Source organism: Carya illinoinensis, chromosome 7, assembly GCF_018687715.1.
Source record: "Carya illinoinensis cultivar Pawnee chromosome 7, C.illinoinensisPawnee_v1, whole genome shotgun sequence".
NCBI classification, from domain to species: Eukaryota; Viridiplantae; Streptophyta; class Magnoliopsida; order Fagales; family Juglandaceae; genus Carya; species Carya illinoinensis.
In genome coordinates this window covers 3,871,326-3,891,739 of record NC_056758.1, presented here as the reverse complement: position 1 = coordinate 3,891,739, position 20,414 = coordinate 3,871,326, and the positions used below count along the sequence as shown (strand labels likewise).

The 20,414-nt window shown below is 36.9% G+C and overlaps 1 protein-coding gene across 1 annotated transcript; it reads left to right on the top strand.

Moving 5' to 3' along the window:
• Positions 1 to 19,966, top strand: LOC122315884 (lon protease homolog 1, mitochondrial). The gene is made up of 20 exons (XM_043132170.1): positions 1 to 624; positions 1,856 to 1,921; positions 2,197 to 2,388; positions 2,510 to 2,575; positions 3,004 to 3,045; positions 3,161 to 3,283; positions 12,724 to 12,822; positions 13,041 to 13,106; positions 13,206 to 13,292; positions 13,422 to 13,461; positions 13,929 to 14,100; positions 14,322 to 14,446; positions 15,002 to 15,132; positions 15,236 to 15,340; positions 15,634 to 15,747; positions 16,195 to 16,362; positions 16,480 to 16,581; positions 16,859 to 17,116; positions 18,339 to 18,857; positions 19,188 to 19,966. Exons 1-20 carry the CDS (start codon positions 313 to 315, stop codon positions 19,371 to 19,373), a joined length of 2,973 nt encoding a protein of 990 aa, XP_042988104.1. The 5' UTR covers positions 1 to 312; the 3' UTR covers positions 19,374 to 19,966.
• Positions 19,967 to 20,414: the final 448 nt, after the last annotated feature.

Sequence of the window (20,414 nt, the reverse complement as noted above, 5' to 3'; positions counted from 1 at the left end):
ACATTCGTAGTTCCAAGTGGTGAGCAGGGTCCACAATTCCTTCTTCCACAATTAACCTTTGGAAACTGGTGCAGAAGAGGATAAAAACCTACAAATAGTAAGGTCTTTTTGGTCAATTTTTACCTCCACAAGGGTTTACGTAGGGTTTTAACAAAATCCGTACCCTGATCCTCTACTCTCTTCCTCAATCTTTATTCAACTTTCATCAATGGCGTTTCTTCACTACTCAAACTAGGGCACGAAACCCCCATAAACTCCCATTTTTGCCCGTATATCCTATTCTATTTATCTCAGCCAACCCCATCAACTCCAATGCTGAAGCTTCTCTCCTCGTCCTCCTCTTCATGCCTCTACACCAAGCTCCACACCCTGCCTGCTCTCCGTTCCGGGCCTACCGAGTTTACGAGTCCGCTACTCAAGGCTCTGAGTTCGCTCCGGGGATTGACTCGGAGAAGCCCTAATTTGGGTCCGAGAGCCTTTTTCTGTTCGGATTCTTCGGGTGATGGGCCAGACCAGGTGGTGCAAGTTGAGGTCAAGGCGTCGGACTCCGACGCCGAGGAGTTCGAGTCCAAGTCGTCCTCGGCTATCGTGCCCACGAATCCGAGGCCCGAGGATTACCTCACGGTTGGTTTCTTTGAAAAGTTCAGTTTTTTAAGTTTTTGTCTGGTTTATGGGAATGTGAAGTAATAGAAAAAATCTGTCTTTTTATTGTTTTTTGGTTCCGACAAAGGGGGAATTGTAACTGAACTATGCCAAATGGTTGAATAGGCTAGTCTTAGAATGTAATTTTATATTGGTTTTATTCATTTATTCTTTTGTGGGTAGGTTTTGTTAGGGAATTAATCATATCATCTTCTTTCTGGGCTAGCGAATTCATTTTATTGATAAGCAATCAGTAACAAAAGTGATGGTGTGGGAATCTATCATAGGTAAGCAAAAAAAGTCGTTTAACGTTTTGGCGACAAGTTTGCATATTTAGTATAAGTGAGGAAATAGATGCTGAATCCATTGCACATTAATATGGCGAGTTTCAATTACAGTTGTAATTTGGGGTGTTGGTGTTGAAGCTGGTGACTCAAGCTCATTTCATTAATCATAGCTTTTTTCCAGTTTAAATCAAAGCGGCTCAATTGCGGTCAAGGTTGGTTATTTCTTAGTTTGATATTAAATTTTTGGCTCTTAGGAATGGTTTTGGTCAAGCATGCTGCAGCAAATGGGGTGTGTCCAAGTAGACAGGAGTTGAATTTGGTTATGGATCTGTTTCTTTAAGTAGCGTGGTGTAAGAATCCCTGAAATATGGGCTGTTTCGGAGGATTATGGGCTGCCTGAATAGAAGCCCCTTATAATGCTTTTGTTTTTTATGAAAAGAACTTTCAAATGCTAATTAGAACCACATCTATACCATATAGGAGGGTTTGTTGCACATTATTTAGCCAACTTAGGTCAAAGTGTCAAGACAGGTAACATGTGGACAATTAACCACAATAGTAATGTTCTATCTGATATCCACGAAGCCATCTAGACACCAATTGCATTCTGGTGCAGTCCTGTCTGTATGATTGTTTTATTGTTTTTGAGTTTGATCATTCTTCTGCAACACTTTCAACTTTGACGGAAATTGTTGTTAAGAGATTTTATTTCCATTTAAGTATGTCTTTGGTTTCTATGCAACTTAATTGTGTCCTATCTAATTAGATTCTTTCTTTACAATTACTCAAAAACTTTGAGATAATTGACCATTTGTTTCTTTACTTATAAAAAATGTAACTGACCAGTTAATATCTTGGTTTCAATCTGTCAATTATGTCACTTGGGTTGTTATTCCTTCTACAATATAACAAAATTTTTCCTGCAGGTTTTGGCCTTACCATTGCCACATAGACCACTCTTTCCAGGATTCTACATGCCAATTTCTATTAAGGTATGGCAGGCTCCCGATAAATGAAAACCACATTTATCCATGACTCCTTTTTCTTTGGGTGCTAGAATGTCTCATATTCTACTTATTAAATTTTTTTTGATAGGCTACTTATTAAATTTTCTAAGATGTTGCTGTTGCAATGTTCATCAAGCTTAATTGGATTTTTTGAAGCATGCAAGATCTTTTTTCTCTGACCAGTATATATTTGTCAGTAGAAAAGGGATTCAGAAATCAGAGTTGTTGGTTCTCTAACAAACTTAATCCCTTGCATGCAGGATCGTAAGTTATTAGCAGCTTTACAAGAAAGCCGAAAACGACAAGCCCCATATGCTGGTGCTTTCCTTCTTAAGGATGAGCCAGGGACTGATCCTAGTTTGGTATCTGGTTCTGAATCAGAGAAAAACATATCTGGTTTGAAGGGAAAAGATTTGTTGGATCGTCTTCATGAAGTTGGTACACTTGCACAGGTACCTTTTTTGTTACAAATTTTGTATAATTCCCTGAGAAGAGTTCAGATCAATCTGAAATGTATCAATTAGAAAAGTCTATAACTATAATGTAGTTTTAATTTTTATCTTAATGTACCAGATTTCGAGTATCCAAGGAGACCAAGTTATCCTTATTGGTCATAGACGACTTCGAATCACAGAATTGGTGAGTATGAAAGCACCAGAAGCACCACAATATTTCTTGGATGAAGTCACCCTATAATAAGCTTAAACTTTATTTCTTGCTCCTTTTTTTTTTTTTTTCCTTCCTTAGGCTGTGTTTGGGTAGACTACTATTCAGTATTTTATCATTACTTTTTACCTACTTTTTACTACTATTCACTTCTATTCAATATTTTATCATTACTTTTTCACTACTATTCACAGATTATTTGAAACCACCTCACTACCCAAAAGTAGTCTTAGATATCTTTCATCCTTAATATCTTCTTTTCACCGATAAAAAAAAAAAAAATCCTTAATAATCTTATTTTTGTTTTTTTATTTTTTTGAAATGCAATACATCTGGACTAAATATTTTTTTTATAAGTAAGAACATAATTCTGGACTAAATAATTTATGGCATGTATGCAGGTTAATGAGGATCCACTTACTGTAAAAGTTGACCATCTCAAGGCATGTTATCCATGTTCTAAACATTTTCTCAATTCGTTGATCAATTTATTTACTGAGTCAACAGTTCCACGCATTATATAATATATTATTTTTATGGTTCTACTTTATACTACAGGATAAACCATATAACAAGGATGATGATGTCATAAAAGCAACCTCATTTGAGGTTATATCAACCCTAAGAGATGTTTTGAAGACTAGTTCCCTTTGGAGAGATCATGTTCAAACTTACACTCAGGTGTATACCTTTTTCTTCTTTGCTAATATATTTTTGGCCTCCATAGGCTCTTCATTATGTTGTATGCTTGGAACCTTAATCATAAATGTTTTCCTTCACTCTAGCAAAGGTTGTCTGCAGTACCCCGGGTTTGTTATTGTAGAGTAGTGAATGAAATCCCACATTGTTTTTATAGGAGAAGCTCGTGCTTTATAATGATTCTAAGGTACTCTAGTTGTAACATTTACTACTCCTGGAGTAAAAGCCCATATGTGACTTCGGTTTTCCTTGGATTATTACAAATGGCATTTGAGCCATTCCTTATCTAGAAGTGTGTGACGAGCCATAAGACCTACAACAGAATGGCCTAACGAGGATGTTAGAGATTTAATGCATGTTTGGGATTACGGTGGGTGATATAGCTTTTAGCTTTAAGGCTTATAGCTTATATCTTAAGTAATAAGTTCTACTATCCTTATATAAAAAAAAGTTCTACCATTAAAAATTTATTTACTGTTTGGTAACCATGTCTAAAGCACTTTCAAACATGTTGTATTTGTTTTGAAACAAATTAAAAAAGTTCTTTTTGAAGTAGAAATGATATAAAAGATCATTTGAATTTTTAAAAGATTATGACCATATCCTTGATAGTTTAAAAGTTGTAATTATCTGAAAGTTGTATGAATATTTTTGTCCATTGATATTTTTTTTTCTTAAACATACTTTTTAGCTTATTTGAGATTAAAAAATAGTTTAACATGTAACACCCAAACAACCTCATTTTATCATTCAAGGCTATTTAAGCACTTTTTAAAGAACCCTAACGTAACCTCAAACAGGCCCTTAAAAGTAGATATTATAGTGACTTGGATTGAGTAGTCCTATTGGAGTGCAAGCCCAAATGTAGTTGGAGTTTTGCTTGGAGTTACATTATGTCATTTCTATTTTTTGATAAGTAAATAAATTATATTATCAAAAGAATAGGCAATTGCCCGGTACAAAGTATAGTTTCCAACGCTACGTATGGGCGATGGACATCAGAAAATCATGTAGCTCTAGGCCATTAAAGTCAACCGCTATGGTCCAAATACAAAGAGTTCTAAAAAAGAAAACTTTCAATTCCTCCATCGATCTCTCTTTGTCTTCAAAGGTCCTTGCATTGCATTCTTGCCATAAACACCACATGATGCATATGGGTATCATCTTCCACACCTCTCTTATCTGTTGATTGCCTCTCATATTTGTCAAGCTAGCCACTACTCCTGCCACCTTCTCAGGCATAACCCAAGCTAAGTCGATTCTGCCCAGCACCTCATTCATTACATTATGTCATTTCTTACATCTATGGGGGATACTACCTATACTTATCCTAATCTTTTCTATATAAATGCTCCTATGTTTAATGCCTAGGTTATTATGCGTTTTTGCTTTGGCTTTTTGTGGCTTCCTAAATTCCACCACTTATGTTCAATCCAGTCTATAATAAATCTACTCTAGTGTACTCATAGAGAAAGAAGGAAGAAATTGAAGAGGAGAGATGAGAAAGGGAAAAACTTAGGAAATGTATGTGTAAGTTATGTGGTAGCTTGATGATCTTTTTTTTTCTTTGATAACTAAGACAGACATTTTATTCATATAAGTAAATAGGCATAGCCCAAATACAAATAGCATTCACCTAGTTACATAACAATGGAGCTGGAAAGGGATACAAGAAATTCATTAAAGCAAGCTCCTTCAAGTACACACAAGGATGCCCAAAGAAATAATCCATGGACGAAGAAATTTCTTAACTCATTTGGAGAACGCTTCTTGTTTTCAAAACTGCGATTATTCCTTTCAATCCATAAGCCTCACATGATACATAAAGGAATAATCCTCCATACATCCTCAATATTTGAGTTGTCCCTGCATCTTTGCCAACATGCAAATAAATCAACTACCCTCTTGGGCATTACCCAAGCAATGCCCGCTCTATAAAAGATCTCCGCCCATAGCATTCTTGCCACCTCACAAGGAGTAAAAGATGGTCTACCGATTCTCCATTTTTCTTACACATAAAAATTGAAATAAAAAATGCATCACTAGTCATGGATTTGATCTAAAAGGTGAAAATAATCTCTTTATGATAATTAAACTTATAATTGCTAATATTTTATTTCTCTAATGCCACAACTATTTTAGAAGTTGCCATTCTATTGTTGAGAAAAAGTGGTTGCCTCCCCAACAGTGGGTCTGAAGGGCCTTGCCTTAGTGAGATTCCACGTCATTGCATAAAGAAAAAAACACTTGTAAAACTTCTTGACTGTCTTTAACTTGGCCATGTTATGGATCATCCAGTCCCTAATGTGGCGTACTTGAGACTCTATTACCAGTAAATAATCTTTAAAGGCTCATAGTTCAAATTTACTTTGATTAGCATGCATAAAAATGTCGCTAATAACATAAACCAAGGAACCATGTCTCCTACATTAAAAGCCTGTTTGTTCATTGCCAATTCAAATGGATACTTGGTTTGAAACTAACTTTGGAAGTCATTAGACTTTAATGGCCCAAATGTACACGATTTTCTTTTTTCTTCTTTAGTGAATTTTTTTTTTGATAGGTTCTTCTTTAGCGAATTAGATAGGTCTTATCTCTTGTATTACATTTTGTATACTTGTGCTTTGCCTATTTGTATTAATACTACCGTTTACCTATAAAAAAGAAAAAACAACTGAATAGTTCTGCCTGCAGTGTTAGTTATCCTCCTTCAAGTCATCACTTCCTTGAACAATATTTTGGTTGAATTCTTCCTTATATTATGACCTGCCAAATTAAGTTCTTTCTAGGATCAATGGTCTTTTGCCCTAATAACATGAGGTGGAGATTGAGGTCACTATTTAAATCCTTTATGCTTAAGTTATGTTTGCCTATCAAAAGGGGGAAAAGTAATGATCATTGATATTGAATGGTACCTTCTGGCAAGGGTGGCTGTTATAAAGTTAGAGTTGCATGACATGGTGTAACGTGCTGTATGCCGCAGAATGTAGTATATGACTATGTATTGAAATTATGTCTATCAAGGAACATTGTAATTAAAGGCTTAACATGACAAATGAGTGCTTGGGTTCAATGTACCTTTTCCTTATTTGGCTGAGAATACAAAAGGAAAATGTGGGGGTGGGTGTATCACGTATCAAGTTCGTTTAATGTGACCTTCTTAATAATATATGTGTTGAAGTAACTTCTTTTCGTTTAATTGGAACAAGGACTTACTCACATAGGGAGCGGAAGGGTGGTGCAGATTTCAACTGCTTTCATGATCCTCTTCTCTAATATTGATGCACTCTTTGCATCTATTCCTTTACCAATATTTGCTGCCAACATACTCTCTCGTATGGAATGAGTGCACTGATGGCTATTTCAGGTGATGATGGCTGGAAGTAGTTCTCTGTTCCATTCCCTTTTCTTCTTACTTTAGATCACAGGTTATTATGGGTCAGTTTGTGTGCTTTTGGGCGAATCAAAGGCTTTCAAGTTTTCAACAAAAGCATGGAGGTCCTCAATAAAAATTGTGGAGAAGAGCAAAATGGTTTGGCGGTTTGTAGTTTTGAGTCGTAGTGGTATAGGGTGGCTGCTGGCTACGGTGGAAGTAGTGTTCCAGGCAGAGAGACAATCAGAATTCATAGAACACATGCGCAAAGGAAACAGAGCCTTTGTGGCTCCAACGATTATCCTTCGGCAGGGTATGAAGGTCTGGGTTGGGAGAAATTTGTTGTCGCGCAACGCAGGTTGCTGATGGGTCATTGGGGGAAAACCTGAAGAACACATCTGGTCATGAGAACAACAATATGGAGCTGGAGCAAAAAGACCCGAGCACATGCTTCGGTGACTCAGTTTGATTCTAGGGGCATGAAGAGGAACCGTGAAAGTGGTCTGAAGCCTTTGCAGATCACACTTGGAAGAAACCCAAGGCAGAAGGGGTTTGACTCCTTTGAAAGCTTAAGAATTGTTTCCTATGCAACGAGGGATGGTTTTGGTCTTCCCAATGACAGGATGGTTGAAAGAGAGATGCACGGTACACTAAAAGGGATGCAAAACCAGCTTGTCGAGTTGAAGGCAGCAGTTGCCTTGTTGTTTGCAAAACTCGACTTACTTTCGGGAGGTGGTAATGGGACTGTAAGTCCCAATAAGGGGGAGCCCAAGATAGGCCTGAATTACAAGTCATTTACACAAGAGTGGGCTGGGTGTGATGGGCTGAATTCTATAAAACCAGATAAAGGAAAAAAGACAGTTGGGTTTGGACAAGTTTCTATATTAAGATCCAGGAGTGTGGCAGGTCAAAAGGAAAATTGGGTTATTTATATTCAAAGTGGGTTTTATGTCAGGTAACGGCCTAGAGACGGCTGAAACAGACTGCCTTCCACCACAGGTGATGCAGTAAAGTTCACTGATGAGTGCTACATCCCTGGTCAGTGTTCTCTCCTACAAAACGATGGCATAGAAATAGTGTAACGTTGAGACTTGGGGGAGGTGTAGTAGGGTTTCTCGGAGTGGCACAGAAAGAATTGCCGGTGAGTGGCTTACCTTCGATCAATATTCTCTCTCTGACGAAATGATGGCACCCACATTGGAGGTGAAGGAGCTTGAGGTACTGCCGAGACTTGGGGGAGTTTTTCTTTGGTTTGGCACCAACCCAGAATTTCAAATGGTGAGCATGGCCTCACCACCCATGATGGAGAGAACTAGTTTCTCGGTACCTCGTAAGGCACCTTGTGGGATTACACAACTTCAGACAAGGTAGTGATAGCAACAATGGTGTTGTTAAGGAGATGTGGGATTTGTATGCAGAAGGTGGTGTGGAGGACATAATTGGGTTGTCGGTGGTGCTTTGCGAGGAGGAATATTTAGGGCATACCAGTTTGGGGTTGAGTTTGCGGAACATGTTGTTCCCCTGATATCTCTTCCACCAATCGTTGGATTGGGTTTTACAAAAGGTTAATGAGATACAACAATGTGTGGAGGTTGTTATATGTGGAGAATTTGAGGACCAATTCACACCAATGCTCACTGCATTTGAGGCAGGCCACTTGGAACAAAATCAAGATCTAACAAGAGCAGGGAGTTAGAGCATCTTACTTGGGCAATCAATTGTGACGCTTAGCGAGGCAGTCCAAGTCAAGGGAGGACTAGAGGAAGGGTATAACCAGTTGTATTATGAAGCCCAATATTATAACTTGGAATGTCCAGGGACCAAGATATATTTCTTGTAGGATTGTTTGGAGTTTGTGGGGTACAAGGGCGGTGGAGAGAGTTGAGGAGTGTGTTGGGGAATTTACAATGGCTTGCTTTTTTTAAAAAAAGTGGTGGATGATTTCAAGTGGGCCTTTGCTGGAGTTTATGGACCAAATCTGGATTGGTGGCTTCAACATTACCCGGTTCCCCAAGTGAAAGATGGGGGGGGGGGGGGGGGGGGGGGGAGGCACGTCTTTGTCCCAGGTGAGAGATTGGAGGATCATTCACATGGTCATCCAATTAGCTTGCAATATAGCCTATATGGCTGTATGCAGAGTATGACTACTTAGCTTTCCAGTTTCAAATCAATCATTTCCGAACTTAACTGGGTAACGTTTTTTAATAATGAACTCAAATAAATAGCTCTTGTTTTATATGGGTCCAAATATGGGCTATTTGATATGGCAACATGATTTCTTGTGGGAAGGAATAGGTGATGAGTTCAAGTTCCACTTGATTAATTGGGATAAGGTATGCTTGCTGATTTCTGGGGGAGGTTTGGGAGTTCAAAACTTGCTCAGATTTAATTGGGCCTTACAAGGGAAGGGGTTGTGGTGTTATCAATAGGAGAGGGAGGCTTTGTGGAAAAAGATAATTGATTCCATTATGATCTTTTTGCTTGTATCCATTATTAGTGCTTAGTGGTATTTAGGCTTATTGGAATCTAGAAATATTGTGTGATGAACGCACAGGAAAACTTTCTTGAGATTTACCAAAGATTTTTGGAATTCATTTATATGGGTGTAAATTGGTTCGGTCTAGGGGGGTGATGGACCGATTTTTAGTCCATTTTCCTAGGACTGGACTGGACCGAACATCCATAGTGACGAGACTGGTAGCTATTGGTCTAGTCAGTTTGTTCGGTCCGACCCAATTGTTTTTTCTTTTTTATTTCTTCTTATTTAAAAAAAAAATAAATCAATAAAAAAATTATTTAAATTACTAAATTAAAATTAAGTGAATTATTAATGTGGATTATGTAACTAACTTATTAAAAAGATTTTTTTTACTATAATTATATTTATGATGATAGTTGTTACTTACTAACTTAGACTTTACTCTTTAATGTGCATAATTATTAATAATGTCATACATTTTATATATGGTTAATGAATATCAAATAATTTCATTGTATATAGATTATTCATAGTTGCTTGCAACTTAGGTATTTTAAAAAAAAATACCTAATTATTTTAATTAAGTGTAGATAGTAGAGTATGTATGAATGTATGATGTATTAACTATTTACATATAATGACATAAATTATCATATGATTTATGATTTATTATTAAGTGATAGCATATATTATTTTATATGGTCAATGATGATAAATTAGATGAAAATTACATTAACTTATATAATTATTATATAAAAATAATATATTAAATTATTAAAAATATTTTAAAAAATATATATATAGGGGTTCGGTCCAATTCGTTCCGGTTTGGACTGAATATCATCGGTCCACATATTTTGGGACCAAGACTGACTGGTCTGGAGTTCGGTCCGGTTGGTTTTTCCAGTCTGGATCAAACTCCTTACACTACCTATTCATTTATTTCTTTCAAGATTGGCTTGTTTTGGGTTTGGCGCATTTCATGTAACGGGGAATTTTGAGAATATTGTATTCGTATCTTATTGGATCGATACAAAATCTTGTTTGAATTCTTGACGGGGAAAAATAAAATAAAATAGATAATTGATTCCAAGTATGGTAGGTTTTTTTTAAGTGGGATGGTGCTTTTTTTTTTGAAAGTGCAAATTGAATACATTACAAAAGAGAAATATATCAAAGGGGGTGGGATTCCCGACAATCATCGCAAAACAGTAGATATAGTGCATAAAATGAATACATTTTGGGAAATGGTACCAAGTGATTGATCTGGTCCCATAATTGGCTGCTGTAAAAGCAGTTGTTGAAGCAATCCATTGATTAGCTTTTGCTTTGAATCATTTATTGTGAGACAATCTCGCCATAGGGAGATGTGTGTTGAGTCTAATTGTGCTGGGGTGATGATCGAAGAGCTCCTGTCGTGCTCCCTTTGCATTCTTGGATAGGGGTGGGTGGACAAAAGCCACTTCGTGGCAAAAGAAAGCACCATTAGACTCTTAGAAAGTGGAGCTACAAGTAGGGTGGCAAAAGAAAGCACCATTAGACTCTTAGAAAGTGGAGCTACAAGTAGGTGCGCCAAGATTGACAGTTGATTATACCTCCAAGCACCTACACAAAAGCATGGGAAAAACGTAGGAGAAAATAAACATGAATGGGCAGTGAGGGAAGGAATGGTAGCATGAGGTATAGATTTGAGGGGCGGGCGGTGGTGCTTGAATTTTTTTTTTTTTTTTGGGGGGCGCAGGGGGTTGGGGAGTTTCTCTAGACACTAAATTGGAGATGGGTGATGGTTTTTGGATCAAGTTCTTGTAGGGGTGGCAATATGTTACACGACCCGTTAACCCAATACGAACACGACACGATAATAGCGGGTTAGGGTTTAGTCTTAATGAGTTCGGGTCAAAACGGGTTGGCCCGTTAAGACACGATTTCTTAACGGGTTGATAACGGGTCGACCCGTTATGACACGTTAAGAAAGTTAAAATTACAATTATACCCTTATACCTGAAAGTAAAATTGTTAAAATTTCAATTTCGATATTTTTATTATTTGGATTGTAATTTTAGACTTGTAGATAGTTTTATAATTTTTATACATATTGTGATTTTAAAATTTATATAAAATTATGCTAAATTTAATCAGGTTAAACTAGTTAATTTCGGGCCTATTCAACCCATTTACATAAACAGTTTGAAACCGGTCGTATTGTATCGTGTTAACATATTTCATAATATTCACTAATGGGTCAAAACGGGTTGACACGACACGACCCGTTATGTTAATGGGTCGTGTTAGGGTTTGAGATTTTGACACGATAAGCTTAACGGGTCGGGTTAGGGTTGAACTATATAGTATAATATATATGCTTTGACACGACACGAACACGACTCGTTAATACGATTTGACACTCCTAAGTTCTTGCATGATTTGGTTTGGTACCGGGCTCTTAGGGATGCTTTCCCTAGAACTTACTAGATTTCCAGTGAACTGGAGGCTTCTGTGGCTGAGTCTTTGGAAGTTGTTGATGGCTCTCCTTAGTGGAATTTAAGCTTCCTTAAGAGTGGTTTATGCTGGGGAGCTAGGTGCCCTCACTGATTTCTTCAACTAATTGTCCTCTATTGATCTTGGAGTTGGAGGTACTGACAAGATACTTAGGAGCCCTTCCCTTTGCTCATTGTACAAGGTCCTCGCTTCTCAGGTGAATATCCTCCATTTCCTTGGAGAAATATATAGAGAAGGTGCTGCTAAAAGCAACTTTCTTTGTCACCGATCAAAAAAAAAAAGGGCAACTTTCTTTGTCTGGACGGCTTCCTTAGGGAAGATTATTACCATTGACACCAAATCATTGTGATAGATCGGTGCTACATTTGCAAGAAGATCAGGGAATTGGTTGACCATTTGCTTCTTCATTGTAAGGTTGCCAGTAACCTGTGGAATGTCTTTTTTGGCATAATGGGGTTAGGGTGGGCAATGCCCAGGAGGGTGGCAGACCTTTTTGTAAGTTGGAGTTGTTGACATGGCAATCCGCAAATTACACTTGTGTGGAAGATGGCTCCCATATGTCTTGTGTTGCATTTGGAAGGAAAGGAATTTTTGGTGTTTTGAAGATCGAGAAGGATAATCTATGAACTTACACGCCTCATTTTCAACACTTTGTTCCTTTTGGTTATAAAAAAATTTAATGGATTAAGCTTTCAAAATTTCCTTGTATCTACTACTATTTCTTAACTAGGTGCCATCTGTTGTACACTTCCCATGCAATTGGTGCTTGGCCTTTTGCCTATTTTTTACTATCAATAAAATTTTTGTTTACTTATTAAAATTGATCCATATAAGCTAGCACCTGAGTGATGGGGAAAGATTGTGTTTGTTCTGCCTCTTTTTGTTTGCTTTTGCCAATAATGGTTTTCCAACTGGTATTTTTACAGCAATGACCAATGTGGTCAGAAATTGTCTTATGCAAATGCGGTCATTTACTGATATACTCTATCATTGCATTGTGATCAGTTTAATTGTATTACTTTTGACATATGGTGGAATTAACTTTTCCCTTTTTATTCTTGAAATCTGCAGCATATAGGTGATTTTAATTTCCCAAGGTTAGCTGATTTTGGAGCTGCTATATCTGGTGCGAACAAATTACAGTGCCAGCAAGTGCTTGAAGAGCTAGATGTATGTAAAAATTGACACATCTTTGTTTCGTTGAATGATCTTTAGAAGCGTATATATTTAGAAATGATCCCAAAAAAGTAACCTTTTTTATATTGCAAAAGATGTGAGCCTTCATACCATCAGCCATCAGCCATCTAGCATCTGAAATAGACACACATATATATATTTCAAATTGCTACATATAAATTGTTTTTAAAACCGACTTATCTGCTGCTCAGGTGTATAAACGTTTAAAACTTACGCTCGAATTGGTGAAGAAAGAAATGGAAATAAGCAAGATCCAGGTACTTAATGCCATTTTTTATGTGTTACTCATCTATATTTAAATTTTTAATCATTGTTCGATTCTAATTGAATCTTTTCCTCTCTTGGGCTGTGGTTAGGAATCAATTGCGAAAGCAATTGAAGAAAAGATAAGTGGTGAGCAGCGCCGCTACTTGTTGAATGAACAGCTTAAGGCCATAAAAAAGGTATTTGTCCTTGCTGCCATTTATGTATACACGCACATAGTATGAATCTTATTTGTTATTCGTGTTATCCTTTCATTCCTGTATTTTTAAAGTGTGTCTATATCGTATCTTTAATTTACATGAATGTAGGAATTGGGCTTGGAGACAGATGACAAAACAGCACTTTCTGGTTAGTTCTGTTTCTTCTTTGCTTAGAAACAGTAGTAAGATGCTTACCTAACAAAAATTCTCACTTGGTATTTTGCACAGAAGGTTCATTGGTAACTGAAAGCTGTGTTTTTATTGGCTCTCAAGCAATCCTTTTCACCTAATTGTATGATTCTACTTGTTATGAACTATATATTGAATCAAGGGGCATCCATAGCAAGATGTAGCTCATCCCTACTTTAAGTAAACTCATCTTGAACATCCAGTGTGTAGCAAGATGTTTTGTTGCTGTTGGAAGTGCCACTTCTATTATATAGGAATTGGTAGTGGATGATATATATACTCCATGAATATTGAAATGTATATCCTATAAGTCTGATTGAACATCTAAGCTATCTTTGACTGAAAAAGAGAAGTGATATTGTGGTCCATTATGTAACTATTAATTTCATCAATTGATTTTGGCATCACTCTGAAACTGTATTGCAGCAAAGTTTAGAGAAAGGCTTGAACCAAACAGGGAGAAATGTCCCCCTCATGTTTTGCAAGTTATAGAAGAAGAGCTTACAAAGCTGCAGCTGTTAGAAGCCAGTTCAAGTGAATTTAATGTAACGCGTAACTATCTGGATTGGTTGACTGCTCTTCCATGGGGAAATTATAGGTCTGTTTACTCTTGCAACAAAGTCATCATTAACTTTTATGAAAAATGTTTTGGTGCCAAAGTTCTCATGCTCATATCTATGCCACGGCTGATGTGAGAATTCAGTAGCTTCTTGTCATTAGTTTCAACCCATTGAGATATTTTGTTTTATCCCTGATTTTATAACACAATCTATGCAGAGTACTAGAATAATCATTTTATTTTGCCCTTGCAAAATGCAGTGATGAGAACTTTGATGTCCTTCGGGCACATAAAATTCTTGATGAAGATCATTATGGATTAGCTGATGTGAAGGAAAGGATATTGGAATTCATAGCTGTTGGAAAACTCAGGGGAACCTCACAAGGTTGATATAGTTTGCTTCTTTTATGATTGATTACCTATAAAAAAAAATTCGGTTCTTTTATGATTTATGATAAATTAAATGTTTTACATGTCTACCGTTGCCATATTTCCTGAGCTTTTTGAGCCCCACAAAACATTGCCATATGATGCTTCTCACTATGAAATTGGCATGTTCAAAATAACGAAACATCAGTGGCATGATAACTTGATTTTATCGGCCAGATAACTATCATTTGGGAGGTTGGTGATTTATTTAGATCATATTTGGATGAAGCAAATAAAAAAGAGCATGAATAAATCTATGTTAATTTGTGAGGTCAGTCTTGGGCACAAGGCAATTATTTTGTTGAGGTTCCTTAATTTGTCAGTCCTGCTCCATTGCTTAAGCATCAAGAACACTAGATTCTACAGGCTGGCTGTATCTTCCTTTATTTTCAGATGCTGATCTCTGCATTAATTCGCATTGTACTCCTTTTAATTTTGTGTCTATTTGTTGCATATTTCTGTGAAACAACAGTAGCACATCATTCTTGATTTTTTCCCCAATGCATCATAGGAAAAATAATCTGTCTCTCTGGGCCGCCTGGGGTGGGAAAAACCAGCATAGGTCGTTCAATTGCCCGTGCGTTGAACCGTAAGTTCTTCCGGTTTTCTGTTGGAGGATTATCTGATGTTGCTGAAATCAAGGTAGCGTTACAATTATTAATATTGAAACGAAAATAAATATGCAGTTATACAGAGAAATTACGTGAATACTTGTAACATCATTGACTTGAAAACTTATTTTCAGGGGCATCGTCGAACCTATATTGGTGCTATGCCAGGAAAGATGGTTCAGTGCCTAAAACATGTAGGAACAGCTAACCCTCTTGTTCTGATTGATGAAATTGACAAGGTAAATTTATCACCAGTTGCTTTGATTGACCTTAAAGTGGATTAAAAGTAGTTTTTTTGTTTTCTGGTTTTCTTATATACTACAGAATGAGTTTTTGACCTTTTTGTTAGTACATGGATGCTTTATTCTGATTACAACCATATTGTTTTGTATGAAAAGCTTATTTGCAACAGTAGATTTTTACATAAATAATTTTTAATATATGCTTATACATGTTAATATATATATATGTATTCATTTTTTCTGTGATAACAGAATGAGTTTAATCTCATAGATGATGCGTTTTATGGCAGTTGGGAAGGGGACATTCTGGTGATCCAGCAAGTGCAATGTTGGAGCTTCTTGATCCTGAGCAAAATGCTAATTTTCTAGACCACTATCTTGATGTTCCAATTGACCTATCCAAGGTTAGTAATTGTGGTGATATGGAGAAATTTGTAGATTACAGCATGTTCTGTGTTATTCTATCAAATGGTTGTTAAATGGACTTGGTGGAAGGGTCTGGGGTGGCTGTATTATTGTAGTGTCCATTGTTGTTATTCTGTACCTATGGAATGTGGTGTCATACAGAATGCACGCATAGGTGCTTTTACAAACTTTTGCATTATTATTTTCTTGATATGTAAACACGCTTGAGAGAGAGAGAGAGAGAGAGAGAGAGAGAGAGAGAGAGAGAGAGAGAGAGAGTCCACACTTTGTTATTATGCATGCAACAAATGAGCTGAGGATAGATGAGGGAACATGTGGTAAATTTGTGACATGTTGGAATATGTTCCTCTAGGCGTAGCTCGAGTTTACTTGCTACATGATAAATAGGGTTTCTGACAATCTTACAACGATGCCTCATGTTGCAGGTTCTGTTTGTCTGCACGGCAAATGTTGTGGAAATGATACCTAATCCTCTCTTGGATAGGATGGAGGTCATTGCTATTGCTGGATATATTACTGATGAGAAAATGCACATTGCAAGAGACTATTTGGAGAAGACTACACGTGAAGCGTGTGGAATCAAACCTGAGCAGGTGTTGATCATTGTTTCCCTCTGTACTGCCTGCATGTGTTATTATTGTTAAACAAAATGGGGGATGTATGCGTGACATTTTTTTAATTGTAAAGGAGAATGTCTTAATTTTTTCCAGGTTGAAGTGACCGATGCAGCTCTTCTTGCCCTGATAGAAAATTACTGCCGAGAAGCAGGAGTTCGAAATCTGCAGAAGCACATAGAAAAGATTTACCGCAAGGTTTGTTAAGCTGGGGAATTGTATGATAGCGCAATGACCAAAATAGTGATGATGGCCCATAATAGCACTGGATTCATGATTTAAACATCAATTTTCAATAATTTTCTCAAAGTTCAAAATGAGATGACTATTTCAGCAATAATGAACTCTAATGGCATATGTTGTGTAATAGCTCATGCTAATAATACAAGGGAACCTACTGCATAGAGTAGGGGTACGTGGCCTCAAATTCTACTGAGCTTGTCTGAAGCATATAATTTTCTCTTTGGATTGGCAGATAGCTCTCCGACTTGTTAGACAGGGAGAGTTGAATGAGCCGGCAGTTGCTGGAGTTCAGGATGTGGAATCTGAGGAAGCTCAAGTGGAACGGGCTGAGGGATCAAGTGAAGTGGTTGGAAACGAGACTAGATCTGACCCTGTAAAGGATAACAGCCATGAACAAGCTACTGAAACCTTTGTAGAAGCCGGAACAGTGCCAGTGGATGTCCTAGATGATCAAACTCAGTGCCCTGCTGATCGACCTTCAGATTCAAAGGTATCAAAGAAATTATAAACTTTGGGAAACAGGTATCAATAGGAGTTACCAATCAAAAGGTATCAATAGGAGTTGCATTTTAAGTAGATTGTGATCTAAAAGCAGAAAAAAAGTCTCGTTTGATGAAAAGCTGTATTGCTACCTGAATTTGTTTTTAGGATTAAATACTTGTGTAGTCCATGTGGTTTGCCTTTTGGAGAATTGGTTCCTATGTTCTAATTTTGAGCCTGTTCTGCTTTCAACTTAGATCATTTTAGTACTTCAGTTGGCAAATTGTTAATAATCTATTTGAAATGTCATGTCACCACCAATGATTGGGTGCCATGTGTCCTTGTGTAAAAAACAAAAAAACATTTAAAAAACGAGAATTTTGAAAAAAGAAACTAGAAAAGGAAAAAAAACCCTGGAGTGACCCCTGGGCGTCACCCTAGCATTGACTAGGTCGACCTAGCGTTTTTTTCTATTTTTTTTTTTTTTTGTTTTTAAAATTTTTTTACTTGTGGCATGTCACATGTGAAAGGATGTGTTAATTTGGCATTTTAACGAATTGTTAACAGTTTACTAATGAAAAGACTAAATGATCAAAATTAAAAGTAAAAAAAATTTAGTTTAAAGTCACTTAAACTATTTTTCGTTACACAGTTAAGATGAGATGAGATGAGATGAGATATTTTGTTGAAAGTTGAATAAAATATTGTTATAATATAATTTTTTTAATATTAGTTTTGTTTTGGGATTTGAAAAAGTTGAATTGTTTATTATATTTTGTGTGAAAATTTGTGAAAGTTGTAATGATTAAATGAGATGAGATGAGATAGCTCATAATATTTAACCTATGTTTTAATTATGAGCTTAATTATTTATGGAGTTCATGTCTAGAAAACTTTACAGACCTCCCCTACCCTCCCATTAATAAGAGAGCAGGAGTTATCACCAGAAGCATGTGAAAGCAGTGAGTTAAGTCCTGTACAACTTGAATTGGTGAACAACCGAATCCTCGGGACCTTCTTCAACCCCAACTGTGAAAGGTTTTAATAAATAAATAAAAATGATAGCAGCCATGTCGTTGTTGGCTTCATTGTTTAAATTCATTTGCACTCTTCTTCTATGGTTCAATACCTATTAAGCTAGCTTCATCTTGGATTCACCATGTCCAACCAATTTTTCTTTTGGTCAAAGATGTTTGATCATTGTTTTTTCTTTTTTGACAATCTCTTCATAGGAGGTGACAGAAACAAAGAAGATGGAGGAACGTGAAGCAACTATAACTAGTGAGAAAGTTTTGGTTGATTCATCAAACCTGACTGATTTTGTTGGGAAACCTGTTTTCCATGCTGAGCGTATCTATGATCGGACTCCAGTTGGAGTTGTGATGGGTCTTGCTTGGACTGCCATGGGAGGCTCCACTCTTTATATAGAGACCACTCAGGTTGAGCAAGGAGAGGGGAAAGGGGCCATCCACATCACCGGCCAACTTGGGGATGTTATGAAAGAAAGTGCCCAAATTGCCCTCACCGTTGCCAGAGCAATATTGCTTGAGAAAGAGCCAGAGAACCCATTTTTTGCAAATTCCAAGCTTCATCTTCATGTTCCTTCAGGGGCCACCCCCAAGGATGGGCCTAGTGCTGGCTGCACCATGATCACATCCTTCATGTCTCTTGCAATGAAGAAGCCAGTCAAGAAGGATCTAGCAATGACTGGCGAAGTTACTCTAACGGGGAAGATTCTTCCAATTGGTGGGGTAAGAGAAAGAAACCTCCATATCTATAGGATGTCTTCTGTCTTTGACATTATGCCATCCTAAATTAGTTTTCGAGTCACAATTTTTTTTCCTTTGGATTATATTTTACAACATTTCCATAGATTGCTGAACATTTAATCAAATGAAAATAATTGTAACATTAAATTGTAAAAGTCTAAACTTACAGGTTCTTTCCCAGCTTGATTTTTCATTGTTCCATGATTTATCCTGGATTGTCAAGCTGCGGTGTCTATATTTTGTAATGTATTGTGGTTTACACATTTTTGTTCATCTGAGCTCACAAAACTATCATTCTTGTCGAGAAATCAGGTAAAAGAGAAAACTATAGCAGCAAGAAGGAGCGAAGTAAGGACCATCATATTCCCTTCAGCTAACAGAAGGGATTTTGATGAGCTTGCAGATAATGTGAAAGAAGGTCTTGAGGTTCACTTTGTCGATGAATACAGTCAGATATTTGATTTGGCTCTTGGTTATGACGACGATGCAGGAAAATAAGCTGTTCACCCCCCATTTCTTGAAATGCAACTCCATTTTTCTGGGATGCCGAGCAAGTTATTTTTTGTGACCCAAGCTAAGAGCCTACCCCAGATTTGTACTATAACCTTTTTAGTCCATCGATTTATTCATCGCTTGGTGTGACATGATGCACCATTATTTACTTAATTTCCTTCAAGATTACTCAGAAGTAAATATTATCTGAGGTGTTATTTGGTGGCGGCAGAAAAAGTAGGTTAATGACAGATCGATCTACCCTAATTTTTCCTGAATACTTTATCTTGTAAGCTTCAGGACTCGTTTCTTGGGGAAATGGGATTATAGCATTGAGTGAATAACATTACAGAACAAAACTGATGTTGAAACAGCTGAAATACCCATATGCCTGCATTAGGGGGGGAATAAAACCCCTTTCGTTGATCATATCCAAGAATTGTTGTCTTATTTACCACAATGTTTGTATTCGTCGTTCTGTCCAGAATTCTTATCTTTCGACCCTGGGAATTCCCAAGACATATGGTCGATCATGTCATCAGGATTAATGTGTATGTTGTAGCAATTTTAAGCCTGTCTGGGCTCTGCTTTGGGAACAATCTCTACTTAAATCTCTCAGTCTGGAACTGATTCTTTATCAATGGCCCATCTTTCATCCTCTGAACTTGAAGAAAAGTAGTAGGCTTTTCCATGTGTAGGTAGCTTCTCAAAATAGATACATGTTCCTTATTATTTCATCCTTTGCATGTTAATTATTTGAATTATATGTAACAATCCCTCGTTTATAACGTGAGATCAGTTCATAATTGCCTTTATCACATAATCTACTACTTCTAAACTTACATATATTATGAGGAATGTTGGTACCCTTCATTTTATATCTTGTTATCCTCAGTCACAAATATTGATGTGACACACATTTTAAGTGATTGTTTCCATTAACCACTTGAATGGTAGCTATTTAAGAAGTGTGAACGAGAATGAAATAATCTACGATGAAAAAGAGCATTAGTACTTCAATTATATTATACATATAAGTATATTAAT